At 54.8% G+C, this 18,888-nt stretch overlaps 1 protein-coding gene across 1 annotated transcript in view; it reads left to right on the top strand.

Moving 5' to 3' along the window:
* LTBP2 (latent transforming growth factor beta binding protein 2) overlaps positions 1-18,888 on the top strand; it is a 68,805-nt gene that overhangs the window by 31,587 nt on the left and 18,330 nt on the right. The window contains exons 8-14 of the mRNA XM_009280911.1: positions 1,513-1,615; positions 10,705-10,779; positions 14,801-14,923; positions 15,425-15,589; positions 16,427-16,657; positions 17,226-17,248; positions 18,685-18,724. Coding sequence (XP_009279186.2) covers positions 1,513-1,615; positions 10,705-10,779; positions 14,801-14,923; positions 15,425-15,589; positions 16,427-16,657; positions 17,226-17,248; positions 18,685-18,724 — 760 coding nt within the window. The remainder of the gene's footprint in view (positions 1-1,512; positions 1,616-10,704; positions 10,780-14,800; positions 14,924-15,424; positions 15,590-16,426; positions 16,658-17,225; positions 17,249-18,684; positions 18,725-18,888) is intronic.

Genomic DNA, 18,888 nt, shown 5'->3' with positions numbered 1-18,888 from the left:
GAGGGTGGCCTTTCATTGCGTGAAGCTCTTCAGCATCAGCGTGGGCATCACCCAGGTGCCGTGGGCATGGGCAACAATGTGTTAGTACTTGGGAAGAAAATCCCTTGTTTTGGCTCAACAGGGAGACCTCGCTGCCTTGCCCTGACCAGGCTGTGGCCTGGGGCAGCACAGCCCAGACTTGATGGCTTTCACACGCAGTCTCGTTTAAAAAGGGTGCCCTATTTATAGCAACATTTGCAGCCACGCTCTGCGATTATTGTAGGAAACGTATAAAACATAGGAAAATTCCTTTCCCTCTCAGACGATAAATGAAAGTCTGATTTCCATGGAACAACGCCTTCCCGGGCAGCTCGGTCGGGGCTTGAGAAGCAAACGCACGTGAGGGGCTTTCTCACCCTGTCCCGCAGTCATCGTAATTTCTTATTTTGTCTTTCCCCATATGTTTCTCTTGCGTCACTGGAAAAGCATTGGAGGTTTTTGGCACCCACAGGAACACCTGTGAGCTCCCCCGGAGCAGCTCACGCTCAGCAAGACCCCCCGGCTGGGCAGCCTGGGACCCAGCCCCCTCCCCACTGCTCCCCAGCCCTTCCTGGGGGGCTGCTCCCTGTTCCCATCCCGTCCTTCAGTTGCTCCCATCAGAGCCGTTCCTAGTGGGATGCATTCTCAGCCATCCCCCAGCACAAAAATAGAGATCAGACCCTGGGGCTGGAAAAGCTCCGTTCCTCCGTGGGGAGACAGCGGCTCTCTGTGCCTGGGAGCAAATGATGATGCACAGTGATGCTCGCAGATGCCCAGAGAGGCTGCGGGAGACGCTCCGTGGGGGGCGAGGGGGGCGGCGGGGGGTACCTTTGCTGTGCTCACATCTCACCCAGCCGGGGTGATGCCGTGCCTGGGAGAGGGTGAGGAGCCCGGTGGGGAGCACTTGCCTCTCCCTGCTCAGCCACAGCCGAGCCGATCGGTATGCGAGCGCTGGGCAGGCGGCCACGCGCGCCTGGACAGGGGCAGCTCTGGCCCTGTGGGCCACGGCGGCTCCGCTCTAATGGGGAAGCCTGTAATCCAGAGGGCCTTGCTGGGGGGGGGCGAGCAGGGCGGGAAAGAGAGACTCATTAAGCAGAGTAAAGTGCCTGACCGCAAGCTCCCCGCCGGGCTGGAGTGGTGCACCCATTTCGCTGGCTAATCAGCCAGGCACATGGCTGATCCAAGGGCTTTGCCTGGTGATATCATCTCTGGTTCATCTCCTGCTCCGTTTGATGTCCCCTTCCCCTCCGAGGGGTGCAGTCGAGGGAGTCTCATGTTTTTCTGTCTGCACAACTGTTTACTGTCTTAAACAACATCCCCGGTCCTGCTGTGTCCCGGTGGGGAGCTGTGCCAGGAGGGCTGTGCCAGCCTCTGACCCCAAACCATCATCCCCTGTGCCGGCTCTGCCGCTGCCGTGCCAGCCGGCTGCAGCGGACAGGCACGTGTCCCCTTCCCGTCCCGCAGAAGCCTGATCCTCTGGTCCTCTCTCCACAGTGCACCAACCCCCTGCCAGGGCTGACCAAGCTGGAGGACTGCTGCGGCAGCGTGGGGCTTTTCTGGGGTGCAGACCAGTGCCTGGCCTGCCCCCCCCGGCCAGGTGAGTGCTGCCGCCATCGGGGACAGTGCGAGGTATGGCCTGCACCCTCGGCAAGCAAAAATGGTCAGGCTGCCTCACATGGCTGAGGAGGCGTGGTGCAGAGCCACGGGTCCCCTGCCATGTGGCTCTACTTTGCCCAAGGCCTTTGGGGATGGGCAGCATGTCCAGGGTGGCACACGGGGCTGTGCCCCCTCTGCTGCTGCCCCAAGGAGTGCTCTGGTTTGGGTGCTGGCCCTAGGCTCAGTGCTTTCTCCCCAAACCACCCCTGCGAAACCCTGGTGCAGCCGGTGGTTCGGGCCGTGCCAGCCCCACTTGGAGGGAGAAACAGGAAAAGAGTGTCCGTGGTTTTAGGAGGTGCAGTCCTAGATTGGCGGAGGAGGCTGCAGACTCGGCCCTATAGAGTTACGGGCTTGCTCTGGGCCCGACACGGGCTTGGCAGGGGCTCTGGAAATAACACTACATCAAACAATTGGCAAGAACGCACCCGGGGTCCGTTCCAGGGGCATGGGCGTCCAGCCCTCTTTCTGCTGTGCTCGGGAGCCGGACGGGCTGATCCAGTGGGAGACGGGGATTCCTTGGCTGCTTCGCTCGGGGTGCTCTGTGACAGGCACGGCCCCTTGCGCCACAGCCCCCCTCCCACACTGCAGTGGAGAGGCTGTGCTGAAGGACTCCTGGCTGGAGGGAGGCAGCCCCGCAGGCAGCTGGTGCTGACCAGGTCCACTGCAGGGCAAGGTGCACATGTCCAATGCAACACAGGCAGGGAGCTGCTCACCTCTCCCCTGCCTGCCCGCTTGCCCCCTTTCATCACTGCCTGGCTGCTCGTTCACATGCCTTCACTGGATCAAAGGACTAAAGTAAACAGACCCCATGGTCCAGGAGACTTTGACCCCTGAGGAGAGCAGAGGTGTTCAAGGCGGCAGGTTTTGTGCAAGCAAGTGTGGTGTTGGTGTCTTCTAGCTCTGCGCAGAGGCTGTCCCACTCGCTTGCATGCACACTCCCAAGAGCTGTTTGCGTCTCATTGTCCTCCCTCGATTCGGTTCCTCCTCAGCCAGGGTTAGGGCCGGCTGGAGCCAAATTCCTCGCAATCATAGACGAGGTTGTCAGCATCCTGGAACCCAGCGCAGATCTGGGGAGAGCTGATTGCTGTCATCTTCCTGCTCTGCACGGCTCTGCTGTGGCCCCGGGCCACGCTGCTCCTTGCCTGCCCTCGTCTGTGTGCCAGCCTCAAGGGAGCCTTGGGCACATGTGGTACGTGGGTGACCACAGGGTCTCCAGGTTCAGCACAAACAAGGAAATGCCCCACATGGGCCTCACCCCCGTCCTCTTCGTCCCCAACCTTTGCATCCCCAGTCACAGCTTTCTCCTCCCCATCTCACAGCAGTCTCCCCGTTACTTGCCCTGTCTCTCTGTGATCCCCCCATTAGGAAGCAGGGGGGCTGCTTAACACATTGGTTAGGCTGCAGATGGCTGCAAAATCTCTGCACCTCCTTTCTCTTTCTCCATGCCAGGATGCTAGGTATCACTCAGCGGCCAGAGCTGCAGCAGTGATTGCTCTGCTGGACTTAGATTTTCAGGCTTCAAAATGTGTCTCTAATCACAGGCTTCCAAGACATGAAAACAGGCACGAAATACCCCCATGTGCTCCTTGCAGTCAGCCAGCCAGTAGAGCAAATGCACTTATGAAATGCTTCCTAGCTGCCAGCAGGTCCCACTTCCACAGCTCAGCACATGCCCCGTGTCCCAGCAGCAGCTGAAATTCAAGAGAGGTTGTCGCTGCTGGTCTTCATTGAGTGGACAGATGCTTGTGTGGCTTTTTTTCAGCTTAATTCCATGGGGATATGAAAAATGTATCCCCATGGGTCTTCTGTCTTCCTGTGCCACAAGAAAATCCCATTCTCAGTCCCTCTGGCTTTGGGTGATGAAGTTTCCCTTTGGAGACCAAATAGCTCTTGTTGATTTTGGCAGGAATTCAGGCTAGTTGAAGGGGCCATTTTCATCCTCTTTAATTGTGTGCAAGTATCTTCCTCCTTTGGCTACCTCTGATTGACTGGCCCGTAACCAGCCCCACATGCAGGAGACCACACAGTGCAAGTGAAGGGAGCTGTAAGGCAGACACTCAATGGAGGCAGCCTTAGAGAGCCCGGCTGTTGTGAAGTGAGAAGCCCAGGCGGCTGGCATGCTTTTCTCTGGTGTGCTGTCTTCGCAGACAAGAGATCTCACCCCAGAGGGAGCCAGGGAAACAGTCCTTTCTCCATGATCTTACTGCTCTCACAGAGCCAACGAGCACTGTGACCTCCCATTGCCCCGTGCCTCCTCTGCCAGGGCTTCCCAGGTCCATGCCTGTCCAGTATGAAGGCATCACTCCACATCGTTCCTGCCTGTAGACCACATCCCACACTCACAGCCCTTCTGTCTCCTGGTCTTGCATGTTGTGCTCAAAGTCACTGGGCTGTAGTTCAGTGACCTCGTGTCTCGTGCACAGCGATAACATGTCCAGTGGATGTTTCCAGCTTTCTTCTTGGCACTGCGGTCTTCGGAGAGAACTTCTTGCGCTTGTGTGTGCCGGGGAGGCGTGGACCAGAGCAGACTTGACAGCACTGGGAGTTTAATTCCAGCAACCAGAGACAGAAATGGCAGAAGCTAGTTCAGTGTAAACACTTACAAATGTACAGAAGTGCAGCCAGGCAAGAGCTAGACAAATGAAGAACTTGTTTGGATTGACTGTCTGCCCGAGACACTGATTGTTAGTAGAGTCTGGATACGTCCGGATGTCTCCGTCGACTGCAGCTTTCATGTTTGGTACGTGTTTGTGTGCGGAAAGACATCAGAGAAAAAGAAGAATCAGAGGCAGGCATCTGTCCGAGCAAACCTGCCATGACCAATCCTCGCTATTTTTTGTGTTTTGCCCAGCATCAGAAAAGCCAAGGCACTTGAATGCTTTGTCTGCATCCTAAGGAGACTATGTTAAAAGCTGAGTTCAGAATTAAGGTAGAGGTGGGGTTGACCTGGCCAGGATTCTCTGTAGCGGGTGTTACATTAGTCTCAGAGGTTTCCTTAGGATCTGCTCAGGCTTTTGGCTGTCTGGTTTGCTGCTGGGAGGGTGTATATTGTTAGGCCCCTTCAGAGAAGTGGGCACAGAGATGGATATTCAAGCAGGCTATAGTAGAAGTCACTGGGAGTTTGCTGTTGCTCATGTAAGTGAGAGCTGAAGATAGGATCCCCAGGATATGTCAGAGACAGCCCTGGGAGAAAGGGGAGAGCCGAGACCTTGCTCCGTGAGCTGTTGGGGCAAAGGCTGTCACCCAATCCATGAGAGAAAGAGAATGAGCCAGAGGCAGGGCCCTGGAGAGTGGCAGGACACCTGCATGCTGTCGTGCAGCTGCAGTCCTTCAACTCCGGCTGGAGATGGCTGGATGAAACGTGCTGTGCTGCAAGATAGGATAAATCAGACGGAGACATCCAATGACTCTCCTGGGTCTTTAGTACTTGGAGGAGGTGCTGGAGCACACAGTGAAAGTCTAGAACAGAGAGGTAGGAGGATATGGGAGCTGGAAGTTAAAACTCAGAGAAGACTGATAGAGGGAAAAGGGAATCGGAGGCTGAGGAAGCAGCTGATGTAGAGACACTTGGATGTGGCTGGGAGGAAGCCCAAGGCCAAGCAGGGTATTTGAGCAGTGCTGGTGAGGAAGCTGCACTGAAGCAATGTCCTGTCCCATGGCAAGCTCAGGTTGTGGGGCTAGTAGCAGGCACACTGCTGGGCAGAGCTACTCCTGCTTACCTGTCAGACCATATACTATTTTGGGGTATACAGTGGTGTGTGGAGAAGAACATGCTGGAACAAGGTGAAGACATGGTCCGTGGAAACTAAAACCAACAAGACCCAAGCTCCAGGTTGACACAGACCCCCCACAGGGAGGGTGTGGATTTGGACACTGGTTTCCCTGAAGCCTTGGCCCTCCTCAGGCACGTGGGGATAAAGGAAACCGGTAGTGGAGAGTTTTTTCTGAAGGCAAGGCGAGACGATCTGCCCAGAGGGGGTCACAGCCCTTTTCTTCCACCTCTTCCCTGTCCCTGAGACCACACAGCTCTGTCACCAGCACTGTTCCAGGAGAAGCCCATATCGGTGATGGACACCCTCTCCTCTACTGCGCAGGAGCTACAGGTCTCACCTTTCTGCGGGGGTTTGAGGAACTTTCTGGCTGCAGCAGTAAACCTGCATCTTCCAGGTCCTGGTTTTTCACTGCCCGCTGTCCCTTATTTCAGGCTGCAGTCAGCCTGAGCGTGGGCTGGGCTGCGCACCCAACGGTTGTGCTCACTGCAGATCTTCCTGGGCTGCTTTCTTTCCTCCTGCCTATGGGTTTTAACTGCATTAAGAAACAAGTCTTTGAAGGCTATTGTTTTGTTTTTATTCCCACTCCCAGTGTTTTTTCAAGTTTTTTGTCCTAGAGAAAAGTCTGAATTTCACTGGAAAGTTGGATCTTGTAATGTCTGGTTTGGCATCCGCAGCACTCCCCAAACAGACCTCCCACCGTGAGACGGGTGGCAGCTCACCCATGGAGCCGTCGTCATCAGATGCCGAGTGGACTGGAAAGTTGGATCTTGTAATGTCTGGTTTGGCATCCGCAGCACTCCCCAAACAGACCTCCCACCGTGAGACGGGTGGCAGCTCACCCATGGAGCCGTCGTCATCAGAAATGCCGAGTGGCTCCACAAGCCGCACGCTCCCCTGCGCTGTGCCTGCAGGCATTGAAACAGCCACAGGAAGCCCCTTGAAAATCAACCTCCTGGTCTGCTCTTGTGATCAAATCAGGGAGGAAACAGGGAAAAAAACCCTGGAAATATGGGAATGAGGCTACGGAGGGGGCTGGTTCTGCCACTGCCACACCACGTGCCACAGGGAGTCTGTCTGAGACAGTGAAGAAGGGCTGGAGGTGGGGAAAGAAGCTGAAACCTCTGCAATACTGTGGCAGTACCACAGAAAGCAGTACCTGGGGAAGCACAGCATTTTCAGAACTGCCTTGTTCTGCAGAGTGCTTGTTTTGCCCATCATTCATGTGCAGCATCGTGGTCTCGGCACACAGCAGCACAGTGTTGCAAAAGTGGGGTTTTTTTAGGTACAGAGGTATCTTGTCCCAGCTGGAAGCCACTGTGGGAGAAGAATGAGGTTCTCTCTGTTGAAATGACCCCAAAAGCCAACAGTAATTACCAGAGTCTTTTTTTCCTCCAAGCATCTTTTTCACCTTGAAGATCTTTATTGACCATGAGTAGAGCAGAGGGCTTAGTTTTGCATCGCACATCAGCACTGGTGCATGCCCTCCTCACACCTGCTACCGTAGCCTTTGTTGGGGCATTGGAGAAAGCCTTGCGGGAGCCTGCCTACCACAGACCACCCGGAGGAGAGGAGAGTGGTCATGACAGATCTGGACTGAAGGATTCGTGTCCTTTCCCTCTTGTCCATTCTGCCTGGGAACTCATTCCCACAGCCACAGCCCTGCCTGCTTCTTGGTCTGGCATCTTCAATACTTTTTCTCTCTGGAGGTTGCTGTGGTGTTGGAGCTGCTCTGCTCTTCTGCCAGCAAGTTCAGCAGCTGAGGTCCTTTCTGCGGTGGAGGCTGATCTTCTCTGCTTCACACTAAACGAAGCTGAGGTTTGTATGAGTCCACCACCCCAACCACTCCAGATGCCACAAGACCATGCACTCTGGCTCCTTTCCTCTCCCACAATCTGGAAAACCCAGAGCAAGCAGAGGCACCACAGCCACCCTCACAGCTGCACGCTCTGTGCCCACTGTGGGCACAGGGAGATGCCTGGGGTCCAGCTGGGCCTGTGGTTCTTCTGTGGAGCCAGTCCAGAGTCTCCAGAAATGTCTGTGAGTCCTGAAAGTGGCAAAGGAGTTCAGCAAGGCAAGTTTTCTCAGAGAGATAATGCCTTCTGTATGATAAATGGAAAGAGTTGAAAGAAATGGGCTAGCTTTCAGCAGCCAAACATTTCCTCACTTCTCATCTGACCACAGGCTTGCCTCTTCCCCTTTTAACAGAGTGATAATGGCTGGCCTAAGGCAATGTATTATCTCACCCTACAAACCTTGCCTTGCTCAGGCCCTTGTGGCTACCACGACTAGAAGTGGTTTCTTTCCACTTCACCATCAGCCTGAGCTTCTTCATCCCGTCTTCAGACAACATTTGGGCAGCCAGGGCCCTTGGGTAAAGCCTATTCTGGGAAGTGATGGACAACTTACGAAGTGTGCCTGGCTGCTTAAAGATCATCCTGCTAGGCTACAAAACCCCTCTGCCTGGTTTTTGTGCATTCATTTCCCTTCTCATTCTGCTGTGCTTGAGTATTGTTCTAGCTGGGGACAAAGGTGCTGTGGGAGTCCTGGGCTGTGGCTGCTTTGTGCTCACCTTTCTGGATCTGTAAGCTTATTGCACGCGTGCTCCCCTGGGAGAGCCCGACCCTGCCGGGGATGTCTGGTGCCTGCAGACCTTGCTGAAAGCAGCACTGGGCGGTGGGATGAAGCAGAGCTGGAGGGATTGATGAGGAGAGCCGAGACGGAGTCCTGGTGTGCAGGTACCTGGTGAGCACATCGCTTCAGTGCAGTGCCCACGGGGCTGAAGTACCCGGGAGGTGAGGCTCTGAAATCATACCCTCAGCAAGCCTGAAATCCCTCTGCCTGACAGATGCAGCTCAGCTGCTCCGTCCCCAGCCTCAGGCTCCAGGAGCACCCCTTCCTAGAGAGAGTGTAGACAGACAGACAGACACACAGACACATAGACACGGGAGGCCGGGACTCCTCTGGCTGTGGGTGCTGACAGATTTCTGACCTCTCCAATCATCAGATTGGCTTTTTCCCAGGCGTTGCCCTTTGCTGGGTTCCAGAGGAATGGCCTCCCGCTCCTACCAGCTTAATGGGAGAAGGGTGGCTGCTGATCCCCTTTGCAGGAAACTCAGGTGTCCTAGGCTGGTTTTTCAGGGGTTTTTGGCCGTCTCTGCTGTAGTTCGACAACATCAGAGCTCGTGGAAGGAAATGGTCCTCTGCTCGAGTAACCAAGTACAAAGCTGAGAGTTAATAGCTTACATCCTCCTGCAGCCACACGCTGTCTTCCCTTGCGGCCAGGTCCTGGCAGAAAGAGAGCAGCCTCCATCCAGTACTTCAGAAACTGTCTTGGTTCCCCTTGGTACAGAGAGATCTGCTCACATTACATTACAGTTATTCTTTCCAGGGAATGTGAGTTTCTTTGCAAAATTAAGACATTTGTCTGCAGCCTCACGAGTGATTTGCTTCAGTAACGAGTCGCAGGTTTCTGCAGACTGGAGTCGTACAAGTGCTGAGGTGGCACGAGACCTACAAGCTCACCCCCCATCACGGGTATTTTCTGCTTTGCCCTCTCCCCAGCAGCATCTGGCAGAGGGATGCTGCGGGATCTGTTTCTCTGCAAAGGCTTTTTGGAGAGGGAGCGGGGCTGTGACACATGTCATCGCTGTTTGATCTCTGGCATGCTTGGCTCCCCATCGGAGGGCTTGCACATAACGATGCTGCTTCATTTGAGCGTCTGTTATCACATTGTGCTGAGGCTGACAGATGCTTCCAAGCACAGTTAATGCCTGTCGGCAGCCCCGAGCCCACAGGCTGCAGTGTGGGAGGACCTGGAATCCCACCGGGGCGCTGAGCCTGGAGTCCCTGAACCAGAGGTTGTTTTTTCTTTCCCAGAAGGTTGGAAATGTACCCAGCGATTCCCAGTATCACCAGCAACTCCCTCGCCCCTAACATCCAGATATTTGTAAGCACCTCCTGCTTACAATTCATGACTGAACTGTTGAAGGGGGTGAATAGATTTTTCGTCATTAGTCATTCATCCGTCCACTGAGGATCTCGCTGCACCCGGAACACCTTGTAGCTTCATTTAATACACCTGCGGAAACTAGGCTTTCTATTCTCCTTCCTGGTACAGGCTGGTGAACGGCTTGTTGTTCTCCAGTCTTTTACTTCCCAAGCGCCTTTATTCTAGGAAGCTGGTCCCTAACTTTTGCCTTTCAAGAAGTGTCCTAGAATGGCTTTAAACTGCATTATAGGGTCAAAGTGTCCAGGACAAAAAGTTATGGACACGCCTGTTCTCTGCCTCCAGCGCATTGTTTGTGTTCTTAACCTTTGCAGGCTCTTTCTGACCATCTCTTGGCACAAGGATGGTCTCAGTTTGTCCCTGGTTCTTGAAAGCTGCAATGTGTTAGGAATCTGCCAGATCCTCAGTAAGGCTATTGCCATGGAGGGCTTTCCACGTATGACACCAGGGTGTGTGCTGCTGATGCCAGGCAGGAGGAATTCGAGTGGTGGGAATACGGCTGGACAGTCACTTAGCTGTTACACACACTTCTTGTTCCCAAGCGTACGGTCCAGAAGACTAAAAAGAAACCCCACCCTGGGAAAAATCCCGTCCTTAGGCAAAGCACCCTTCTTCCTACCCCACCCCATGCTTACTCACTTCCCAACCCGTCACCTCCTGGATTCCCTTTCCCTTGCTCCAAAATACGGTGCCTAAATTTGACCTCCTTGGAATTTATGGGCCACATTTTACTTGCCTTTAAAAAATTGGGAGAGATTTAATGGTACAGGTTATAGGCCATTTTGAAACCCACAAAACTATTTTAAGCAGCAATTTGAAATTTTCATTGATGAAACTGATCGGGGCAGGAAATCACATGCAGTAAAAAAGGGGGGAAAATGTAATAAGCAGGCCTTGGGCTGTTATTTCAGCATCTTGTCAAGGACCTGTGTCGTTCCTTTCACTCTGATCCCCCTTGTCATGTGCCACCTGGCTATCCAAGCTGGCCTGGGAGGAGCCAAGGTGACACAGTGGTAGATATGAAGTACAGGCAGCACCTCTGGGTCACCATTTTGGCACCTGCCAAGCAGCAGAAGATACCGCTTGTGAAATGTGGCTGCTCTCACCTTTCCTTCTGCCCTGGGAGTCATCAGAGGCCCATCCAAGGCAGACTTAGGGACCCTTTCCCCTCTGCAAGGAGGGCAGAGAGAAGGTAGGATGCTGGTGGCTGGCTCTACTGCTGGTGTCCCACACTGTTTGCTTTCTTCCCAGCACACCCTGTGATTGAGAATGGGCAGGTGGAGTGTCCCCAAGGATACAAGAGGCTGAACCGGAGCCACTGCCAAGGTAAGGATGCTGCTTTCATCTCTCTTTCTCCTTCCCGCATCCACTGTCAGAGCTGTAATTATCTACACAAGTAAAATACAGTTATCTAACTCCCTGATACAGATCTACAAAGGACGTGACTTATAAAAATCCCTGTGCTTTCATCAAGCATAAAAAAAAAACAGGTAACACTGGACTACATGACTCAGCTGATAAGCATAGTCAGCGCATAGTTGGGCCAGCACAAGGAAACTCACCTGCTAAGTCCTACTGACACAGTAAGGACCTATGTTGCTGCTCTGCTACGTGAGTGTAAAAACACTTCTCCTGTCATCTGAAGCAACAGAAATTCTGTTGCCTGAAAACATTTGGGAAGGTTGTCGGCTTGTTCAGTTGTTCATTTTCAAGTGGGAGAGTGCCATAAAAGCGAGTCCTTCTGTTCCAAGCATGTCGCTTGCCCATGCTGCCAGGCTGCCCTGCCTGCCCCATGCTGCTGGGGTCTATCTGTTTCTCAACTCCCGCGGTCCCTCAGCTCTGTGTGAGGAAGGTGCCATCACTCCGCTTTTCTGTCCGGTTCATGTTTATTTGGCATCTCTTGGCCCACAGGGCTTGTGTTTTTCCGTGCTCTGACTGAAGTGGAATTTTGTGGTTCCCTTCTCGTGATTCATGATAAGCTGAGAGGTGTCATCTCGAAGATGCAGCAGGGAGCCTGGGCCCCGGCCATGCAAACCCAGGGCTGGCAATCCAATGACTCATCTCTTTTAGCTGGGACTTTCCACCATGCTTACTTAATTAATGATTCAGCCTCCCCACGTTGTCCTGGGGGAGAACTTTCAACAAGGCAACAGCTTCTATTCTCCTTGGTGCTCAGATCTCATCCCTTATGCAGCCATAGACATTGCTGCGGGTATGAGGAGCTACCCCAAGATATCGAATAGGAGTTGGAAGAGCAGAGCCACTGAGGGACTCATGTCAGTGAGTAGAGACCTGCAGCGCCTGCTCTGGATTTGTGTCCCCTCTGGAGCAGGGAGAGGCTCAGCGCTCTGAGGAGCAGAGGGAGATGGCAATGTGGAGTTGGCTAGGAAGATGTTTTTGCACATGAACCATGAACCCGAGATTTGTGCCTCTGTGTGCTCCTTCATAAGCTGGGCTGGAGAAGTACTGTTCTGCAGACAGTCTGCTGCCTTGAGGTGCTTTTCCCATCTCTGCTGTTGCAGCGGGACATGTGTCAGGAAGCCCAGCACCTCACTCAGGGTCCAGAGTGAGCAATTTGGCTGATAGACTGTGGGAGAGGCTACACGGGGCCTTCTCTTGCTGGCCCAGGTGGGAGGGGAGCCAAGGGGCTAGACAGCAGCTGTTTGTTCCTGAGGTCATTGGCTGTAGGAGAGGAGCTGAGCTGGGAAGAAGCTGAGCTCTGGCTTTGCCGGCTGTCATCAAAGCACAGATGAGTGACTGGAGGAGGGCCCTGGCAAGAGCCCACTTTCCTCTGTTCTGTATGGACAGAAAGGGTTGTCTCTGGTGCCTTCCAGCAGAGGAACAAATGGCTTATCTCTGCAAGATCTCCCTTCCTTTCCTTCATCCCATTGACCAGGAACAAGGCTGCAATGAGTCTGAGTTGAGAGTGCCTGGCAGACCCAGTCAGGAAACCTCCCGGTGCTGCTGGGACCAGCAAGAAGGATGGCACCGGAAGTGATAATGTGGTTGCTAGACATGAGGCAAAGATTGTCTTGGAGGCTGCAGGCTGGGGTGCCTGGAGACAGTGGTAGGGAGGTATCACTGCACAGGACACGTGCCAGCACCTTGGTGTCCGTATATCCTTGGTGTCCGTATATCCTTGGTGTCTGTTGCTGACTCAGTTCCTTTTTGCTCACCAAGCACCAGTGTAAACCAGCCTGCACCTTTCCACCACAGGCTGCCTGACCCAGCGTGGCTGTTTCTGACGAGCACTGGCAGGCTTGTGTGGGGTGGGAGGAAGCAGCTGAGACAGCTTACAGATCTCGGTTTGTGGTCCCTGAGGCCTCTTCTTGTGGGCCAGCGCTGTTGCTGGCATGCTGCAGGGGGTAGGAGTGCGTAGCCCCGAGCGTGCCTGCCTGCTTCTGTTCCCCGTGGGGATTTCCACTGCGGGTGGGTCCTCTGCTGCCAGTGGAATAGAGGGGGCTGGACTGAGGCCAGGACGTGGCCCTGTTTTATATTAAGCTCATAAAGCCCAGCCCTTGGTGCTTGTTTGTTTTGTGCTCTCATTACTCTAATCCCTTCAATCCCTTTGCTTATGTGGAGGCCAAACACTTCATCCACTTGGTGTGTTGGAATAACACAGTGCTCCAACCGTGTGGGGGAGTGACAGGGATGAGCGCGCCTCTTCTCTGAGTGGGGTTCCCAGCACATTTGGGGTCTGGCCACTGGTCTTTCTCATGAACTCTGTCCTGTGCTTGGTATGGAGCAGGAAACCATTACATTGCACAGCCAAACCCTACTCCTCCCTGGCCTGCCGCACATCCCTGTAGCTTTGGTACTTCCAATTGACTGAACATCATGGCCTGGTCTTGACGGCCCCTGTGTGTCTCAACCATGTATAGGGCAGCTAGTGGGGTGAACGGAGGAATTTAAGAGCACAAGACTGGGGAGGACCTCTCAGGTCATTAAGTCTGAACTCCAGCTGTCATAGCTGGCTGTGTGATACCCCCACTTCTACCAAGCAGTGATGCTTCAGCTCCAAGGAATAAGGTAGTGCTGGGAAAGCCGTTCCTAAGCCTAGCTGGTCTCAGTCAGGCTCTTCCTGTGTCTCCATTCTTCCGAGTGTCCCAGCAGCCCACCTCTGCACCCCTTCCACCTTGAGACAGTCAAGAGCAACACTGTGTGCTTTCAGGGCACCTGAGGTCTCACCAGGGCCTTGTACACTGGCATTAGGACTGCCCTGTATCTTTGGAAGGTGTTTGGCATGATGCTGCCTAGCACCACATTGGCATTTCTTGGTCTTGGCAGCTCGCAGCTGTCCTGTGAGCAGCGAGTGCGCCCAGGACCTTCTCACTGCCTGCTCCCACCTCTTAGCTTGTAGCATATGTTCCTGTGATTTGTCCCGGGGTGGTGCTGAGATTCATCCCACTCCTGCCACTCCGTGCTCCCATCCAGCTCTTCCTGCACTGCTTGTGCCTCCTGACACAGCACATTTCATCAGCACACTTACTTTTCTGGTGCCAAGCTCTTTAGTGAAGATACAAAGCTACATCAATCCATGAGGAGGGCTTCCTCCTCACTCTCCACCATGAAAGCTGCCCTCAGCTCCCCCTTATGTACCTTTTGCCAATCCCTGTCTTCTCCGGCTTAGCTCATACATTCCTGTGTGATGCTGTAGGAAAGGCAGGTGCTGCAGGCCAAATAGATGAGACCAATGGTGCTTCCCTGGGATAACCCCAGCTGCCTTCCTGAAGACTGCATCTGATGTATGCTGAGTCAGGGGCAGAGGCAGAGCTCAAGGCAGGGCTTGAGCTTGGCATCTTCCTGCTTGCTCAAGCAGTTCCCAGAAGAAGACACTACAGTGGCAACCTGGCGCCTGGCCCACCATCCCTGCCTGGCACTGGGCTCCGTGTGCCGGGATCAGTCACTGCCCTCCCTGCATGCTGGCACTGATTTTCTCATCCAGGATCCTCTGTGGATGATGGCTCCATATGAGCAGGACCAGGGGTCAGGTGAGAGGACAGGAGTCTCCAGTCCAGGCTTGCAAACAATAACCATGATGGCTGTAAGAGTGACCCTGCTGGGGTGGCTCGCCGGAGGGGCCACATCTGTTTTCCACGAGGACCGCGGAGCAGAGGAGTCATTCACGAGCCATCCCTGCAGCTGCAGCGAGTGATCTCTGTGCCACAGATGTAGGACTGCTGTCAACGCGGAGGTCCCCACCATGCTGCTCAGCACAGAGGCTGCCTCAGACACCAGCCCGGCTGAGACCCCCTCAGTCTGTGGCATTTGAGTGGGAGGCACTGGGTAGGGGGTTCAGTTCACCCTCAGCTTCCCCACATCTCACCGGGCTCTCTCCTTCTCATAGATATCAATGAGTGCTTGATGCAGGGCCTGTGCAAAGACGCCGAGTGTGTGAACACCCGTGGCAGCTTCCGCTGCACCTGCAAGCCTGGCACCATGCTGGACCCGTCCCGTAGCCATTGCATCTGTAAGTGCTCCAGGGAACCCCTCAATTTGGGAAAGGGGCCTGAGCAGGACCCCACAGCTGAGTGGAGGCTGCAGCGTGCTTCACGCCTCTTGCAAGTGTGGCTGAGTGCCTGCTATGCTGTGCTGCGCTTGTGTGCAGGATGGGACCCCATGCCTCAGGCCCTCTTCATCCGTCATTCTTCCCCATGGACACCTCATGGCCCCTGCTGCTGTTCACTGCGGAGCCTAGAGGGGACATGGCTGCAGTACAGCAGCAGAGGACACAGCCTCACGGGTTGAGAGAGCTCCCACAGGAGCTGGATTTGCTTGGGGCTGGCGCTGCTGTGGGGATGGCCCGATGGCTGAAGGCTGGGGGGTGTTCTGGGGAGAGGGTGGGGCAGCCCTCGGGACAGACTGGGAGGCACAGGCAAAGAAAGGCCCGAGGGGGAGAGCCTGAGTGTCCTCATTTCTCTGGTGAGCGTAGAGTTTGACCTCCGGCACTGACCCTACCATTGTGTTTCAGCGGACAAAGCGGTGTCGATGGAGCAGGGGCTGTGTTACCGCTCAGCAGCCGGAGGCATGTGCTCCTTCCCCCTCTCCCACCACATCACCCAGCAGATCTGCTGCTGCAGTCGCGTCGGCAAGGGCTGGGGGAAGAACTGCGAGGAGTGCCCCATGCCCGGCTCAGGTGAGACGTGCCCGCTTCGGCTTTGCCTGCTCTGGTTAGACTGGGGCTTGGGCTTGCCTGAACTTGCCACCACGCAGACAATTGCAGGACCCAGAGCTGAGCGATGCAAATGCTGGCCTATGAGATGGGTGCAGCAGCCCAGGGAGCAGACCTGGATAATACTGGGAAGACAGAGAAATCCCTGATGGGAAACCACTCTGTACCAGAGGGAGAGCACAGCCATGTCTGTGCCTGGCTTTGCTCGACAGTCCTTTTGTCTCTCGTACATCTTCTGCTGGGATGAAAGCCAGGTGAGGATGAGTTTGGCATATCTCAGCATGGGGTAGGGTGGAGGGGAAAGCACCAAAATCCTCAGGGCTGGGAAAAGACTTCAGGTGGTTTGTGCAGAGCATCCTGAGTGATGTGCAAAGCGCTCAGTGCCGAGGTACCAGGGGTTCACTTTTATCTGCTCCCTTTCTCAGCTTGGACCTTCCTGTGGCATGATCCCTTCCTAGCAGTACTGACCCAGGGGAGGGATTTAGTTTTTGGTGTCTGGGAGTACCAGCCAGTGCCTGTTAGAAACCCACCCTGCCCTGTGAGCAGATTCCTTCTGCTCAAAGCATCCACCCACTGCAGCCCAGATGTGTTTCTATAAGGATTTAACCCTTACAAATCTCCAGAAAATTATAAGATGGGAGAAACTGGTACCTGCATTCACATACATGCCTGTCCATCTTCACTCCTTTCTTCCACTTGTCCCACCATCACGTCTGGGTGCGGTGAGCCAGGTGGTCCCTGCACCAGCCTCTTCCTTCCAACCACCGCCCTCTAAAGCTTTGATTTGATTTTCCCTCACAGAAGCCTTCAAGGAGATTTGCCCAGCAGGACATGGCTACACCTACTCCAGCTCTGATATCCGCCTGTCGATGAGGAAGGCAGAGGCAGAAGAGCTACCCCTCAGCTTGGAAGAGCAAGGGGAGAGCAGCAACTGGACATTGGACTGGGCAGCAAGGAGACAGCAACTGCAGGACAGCCTGCGTGGGAGCGTCCTGGAGGCATTCCCCCAACCTGGCACCTCGGCAGGAGAGGGTAGTGTGGGGTCTACTTTTTCAAGCTGCTTCATCTGGGCCCCTAGCAAGGATGGGCAAATTCCTAGGTCCTGCCATGCCCCCGTGGATGGACTTCTAGCTGATAAGGGCTTTCTACATCTGTATGAATATGCAAGATGTTCTTCAGCCCTACTAGTGTTCCTGGGGCATGAGACACAACATCTTCAAGCCTTTGGAGAGGAGGTTGAGTGTTTCAGGCTCCTGTGACCGCATCTTTACAGTTGGTGCTGGCTGGCCAGGCTGTCTCCACCAGGACCTCAGGTCTGTGTGGCAGCCCTGGTACTGCAGTCCTTGGGCTTTTGTCCGCCACAGCTGTAGGGAAGTGTGACTGACTGCTTGTGCCAGCACCTGCTGGAGTAGAAGCTCCTGGGGTCTGTGCAGTGCCAGGAGAGGAGTCTGGGTGTGTTGGCTTTGGGAACAAGCTCTTGTGGAGGAGCGTGAGGGACTGAGCAGCAGTGTCTTAGAGGTGGGGTGAAGTTAGGGCAGCCAGGGTTTGAGGATGCCTGCCAGCCTTGTCTCTACTCACCATGCACTGTTTCACTTTCCAGGTGAAGTTTCTCCTGCTGCGCAGGTGAGTAAGGTTTGTCTTGCTACATCTGGGTGCATCCATGGTAGCTTGATGGGCAGGAAGGGGGATGTCATACAAATAGGTGTCAGGGAGGTGTGAAATGTGGCCAGAGAGAGCACTAAAGAGAGCAAGTAGGTGCTGCTGGAGGGAACAGCATACGAACTGCAAACCCTACCCACCCTGGCTGAGTTGCCATGGCTGAAGGCACTGTGCCATGTGCCTGCTCAGCCCTTGCTAAGAGGCCATTAGCTCAAACCAACAGGAGCTGGGAGCTCTGCTGCACTAGTTCATGGTCAGTGTTGACTCCAGCTGGCATTCGCTGGGGCTGGGGTAGGAGCCCAGGCTGCTGTCAGCCTGGCCTGGCTGCGGGCCTGGGCAGGCAGCAGGGGAAGGGAAACTGCTGCAGACAGCTCGAGGACCACTCCTCTCACAGAGCCCAGTGTCATGTTTAAGCCCAGCTCGCAAGCAGGTCTCCCTGTGTTGGCGTGGGCGCAGCAGAAACCCCACTGGAGCAGTCAGAGTGGGGGTCTCCCACACTGGCTGTGTGAATTCACCCTGTCTGATGGCAGCAGCCTGGGGACCGATTCTCTGCCAGGCTCTCCCGGGGCTGGGTTTCTTTATTATGAATATCACTTGAAAAATGTGTGTCTCTTGATCCCTGCTGTTAGTAGAGGTTGGCATATCTCTCCTGATCATCTCTGTGCCCCCCTTGCTATAGCAGCCCAGCCCTCAGAATGTACTTGCAGCCCCTCTGAGAGAGGGGACAGCACTGCCGTTATCACTGCTTCATAGACATGAAATGACTTGCCCAAGAACATGTGAGAAATCTCAAGACAGGGCAGAAATTTGAACCAAAGTTTCCAAATTTGAAGCGGAGCTAGGCTGGGACTTGTGTTGCTCAGCCACCTGTTTTCTTCATCTGTTGCGGAAAGTTCCTCAGAGCGGAGACCCAGGTTGTGCTCCGACATCTCCTTTGGCAGCCATGGGTTTGTCAGGAGGGGATGCCAAGAAAGAACACTGAGCACCAAGCACCCTTCTAGTAGGTAGCGCTCTGAGGCAGGTTGAAGCAATGGCTGTCCTCAGCCCTCCAGAGCCACCAGTGACAGTGGCAGTATTTACCGTGCCCGACTGCTCTTCCTGTCCGCCTTGCAGAAATGTTTGCCCCGTGGCAGTGCCCTGGGTCTCACCCACATGGCGTGCTGGCATAAGCCCTCTGCAGGTAGCCCCCTGGGCATGGCCAGGAGCTGTGTTTTGCTCAGGACAATGTGCTCAGGACAGAGTGGCCCTTCCAGCTGCACCCAGCCATGGCAGCTTCTCCTCCCAGCACAGTGCCTCAGGGAGCAAGAGGAGCCGGGAGGTGGATGAGAAAATGTCTTAGGGATGGTGCATCCCAGCTACATGCACGTGGATAGAGGCAGTCCTATGTTTCTGTCCCTCAGGGTGCTGCTGATGCCACCGCAGAGCCCGCCACACGCAGAGGTGAGCACCCGGCTGGCAGGAGGTCAGAGCAGCTGTGGGGAAGAGGACGGGGCAGCGAGGAGGGAGGAGAGCGGGGAAGTTGGGAGCTGCCTCCTCTGCACAGCAGCCCCTGGTGCTGGGCAGGACAGGCTCCCAGCTGGGCTGGCTGTGGGGCGGCATGGGGG

This window comes from Aptenodytes forsteri, unplaced genomic scaffold (assembly GCF_000699145.1).
Source record: "Aptenodytes forsteri isolate BGI_AS27 unplaced genomic scaffold, ASM69914v1 Scaffold193, whole genome shotgun sequence".
NCBI classification, from domain to species: domain Eukaryota; kingdom Metazoa; phylum Chordata; class Aves; order Sphenisciformes; family Spheniscidae; genus Aptenodytes; species Aptenodytes forsteri.
This window is presented reverse-complemented; position numbering and strand designations above follow the sequence as displayed.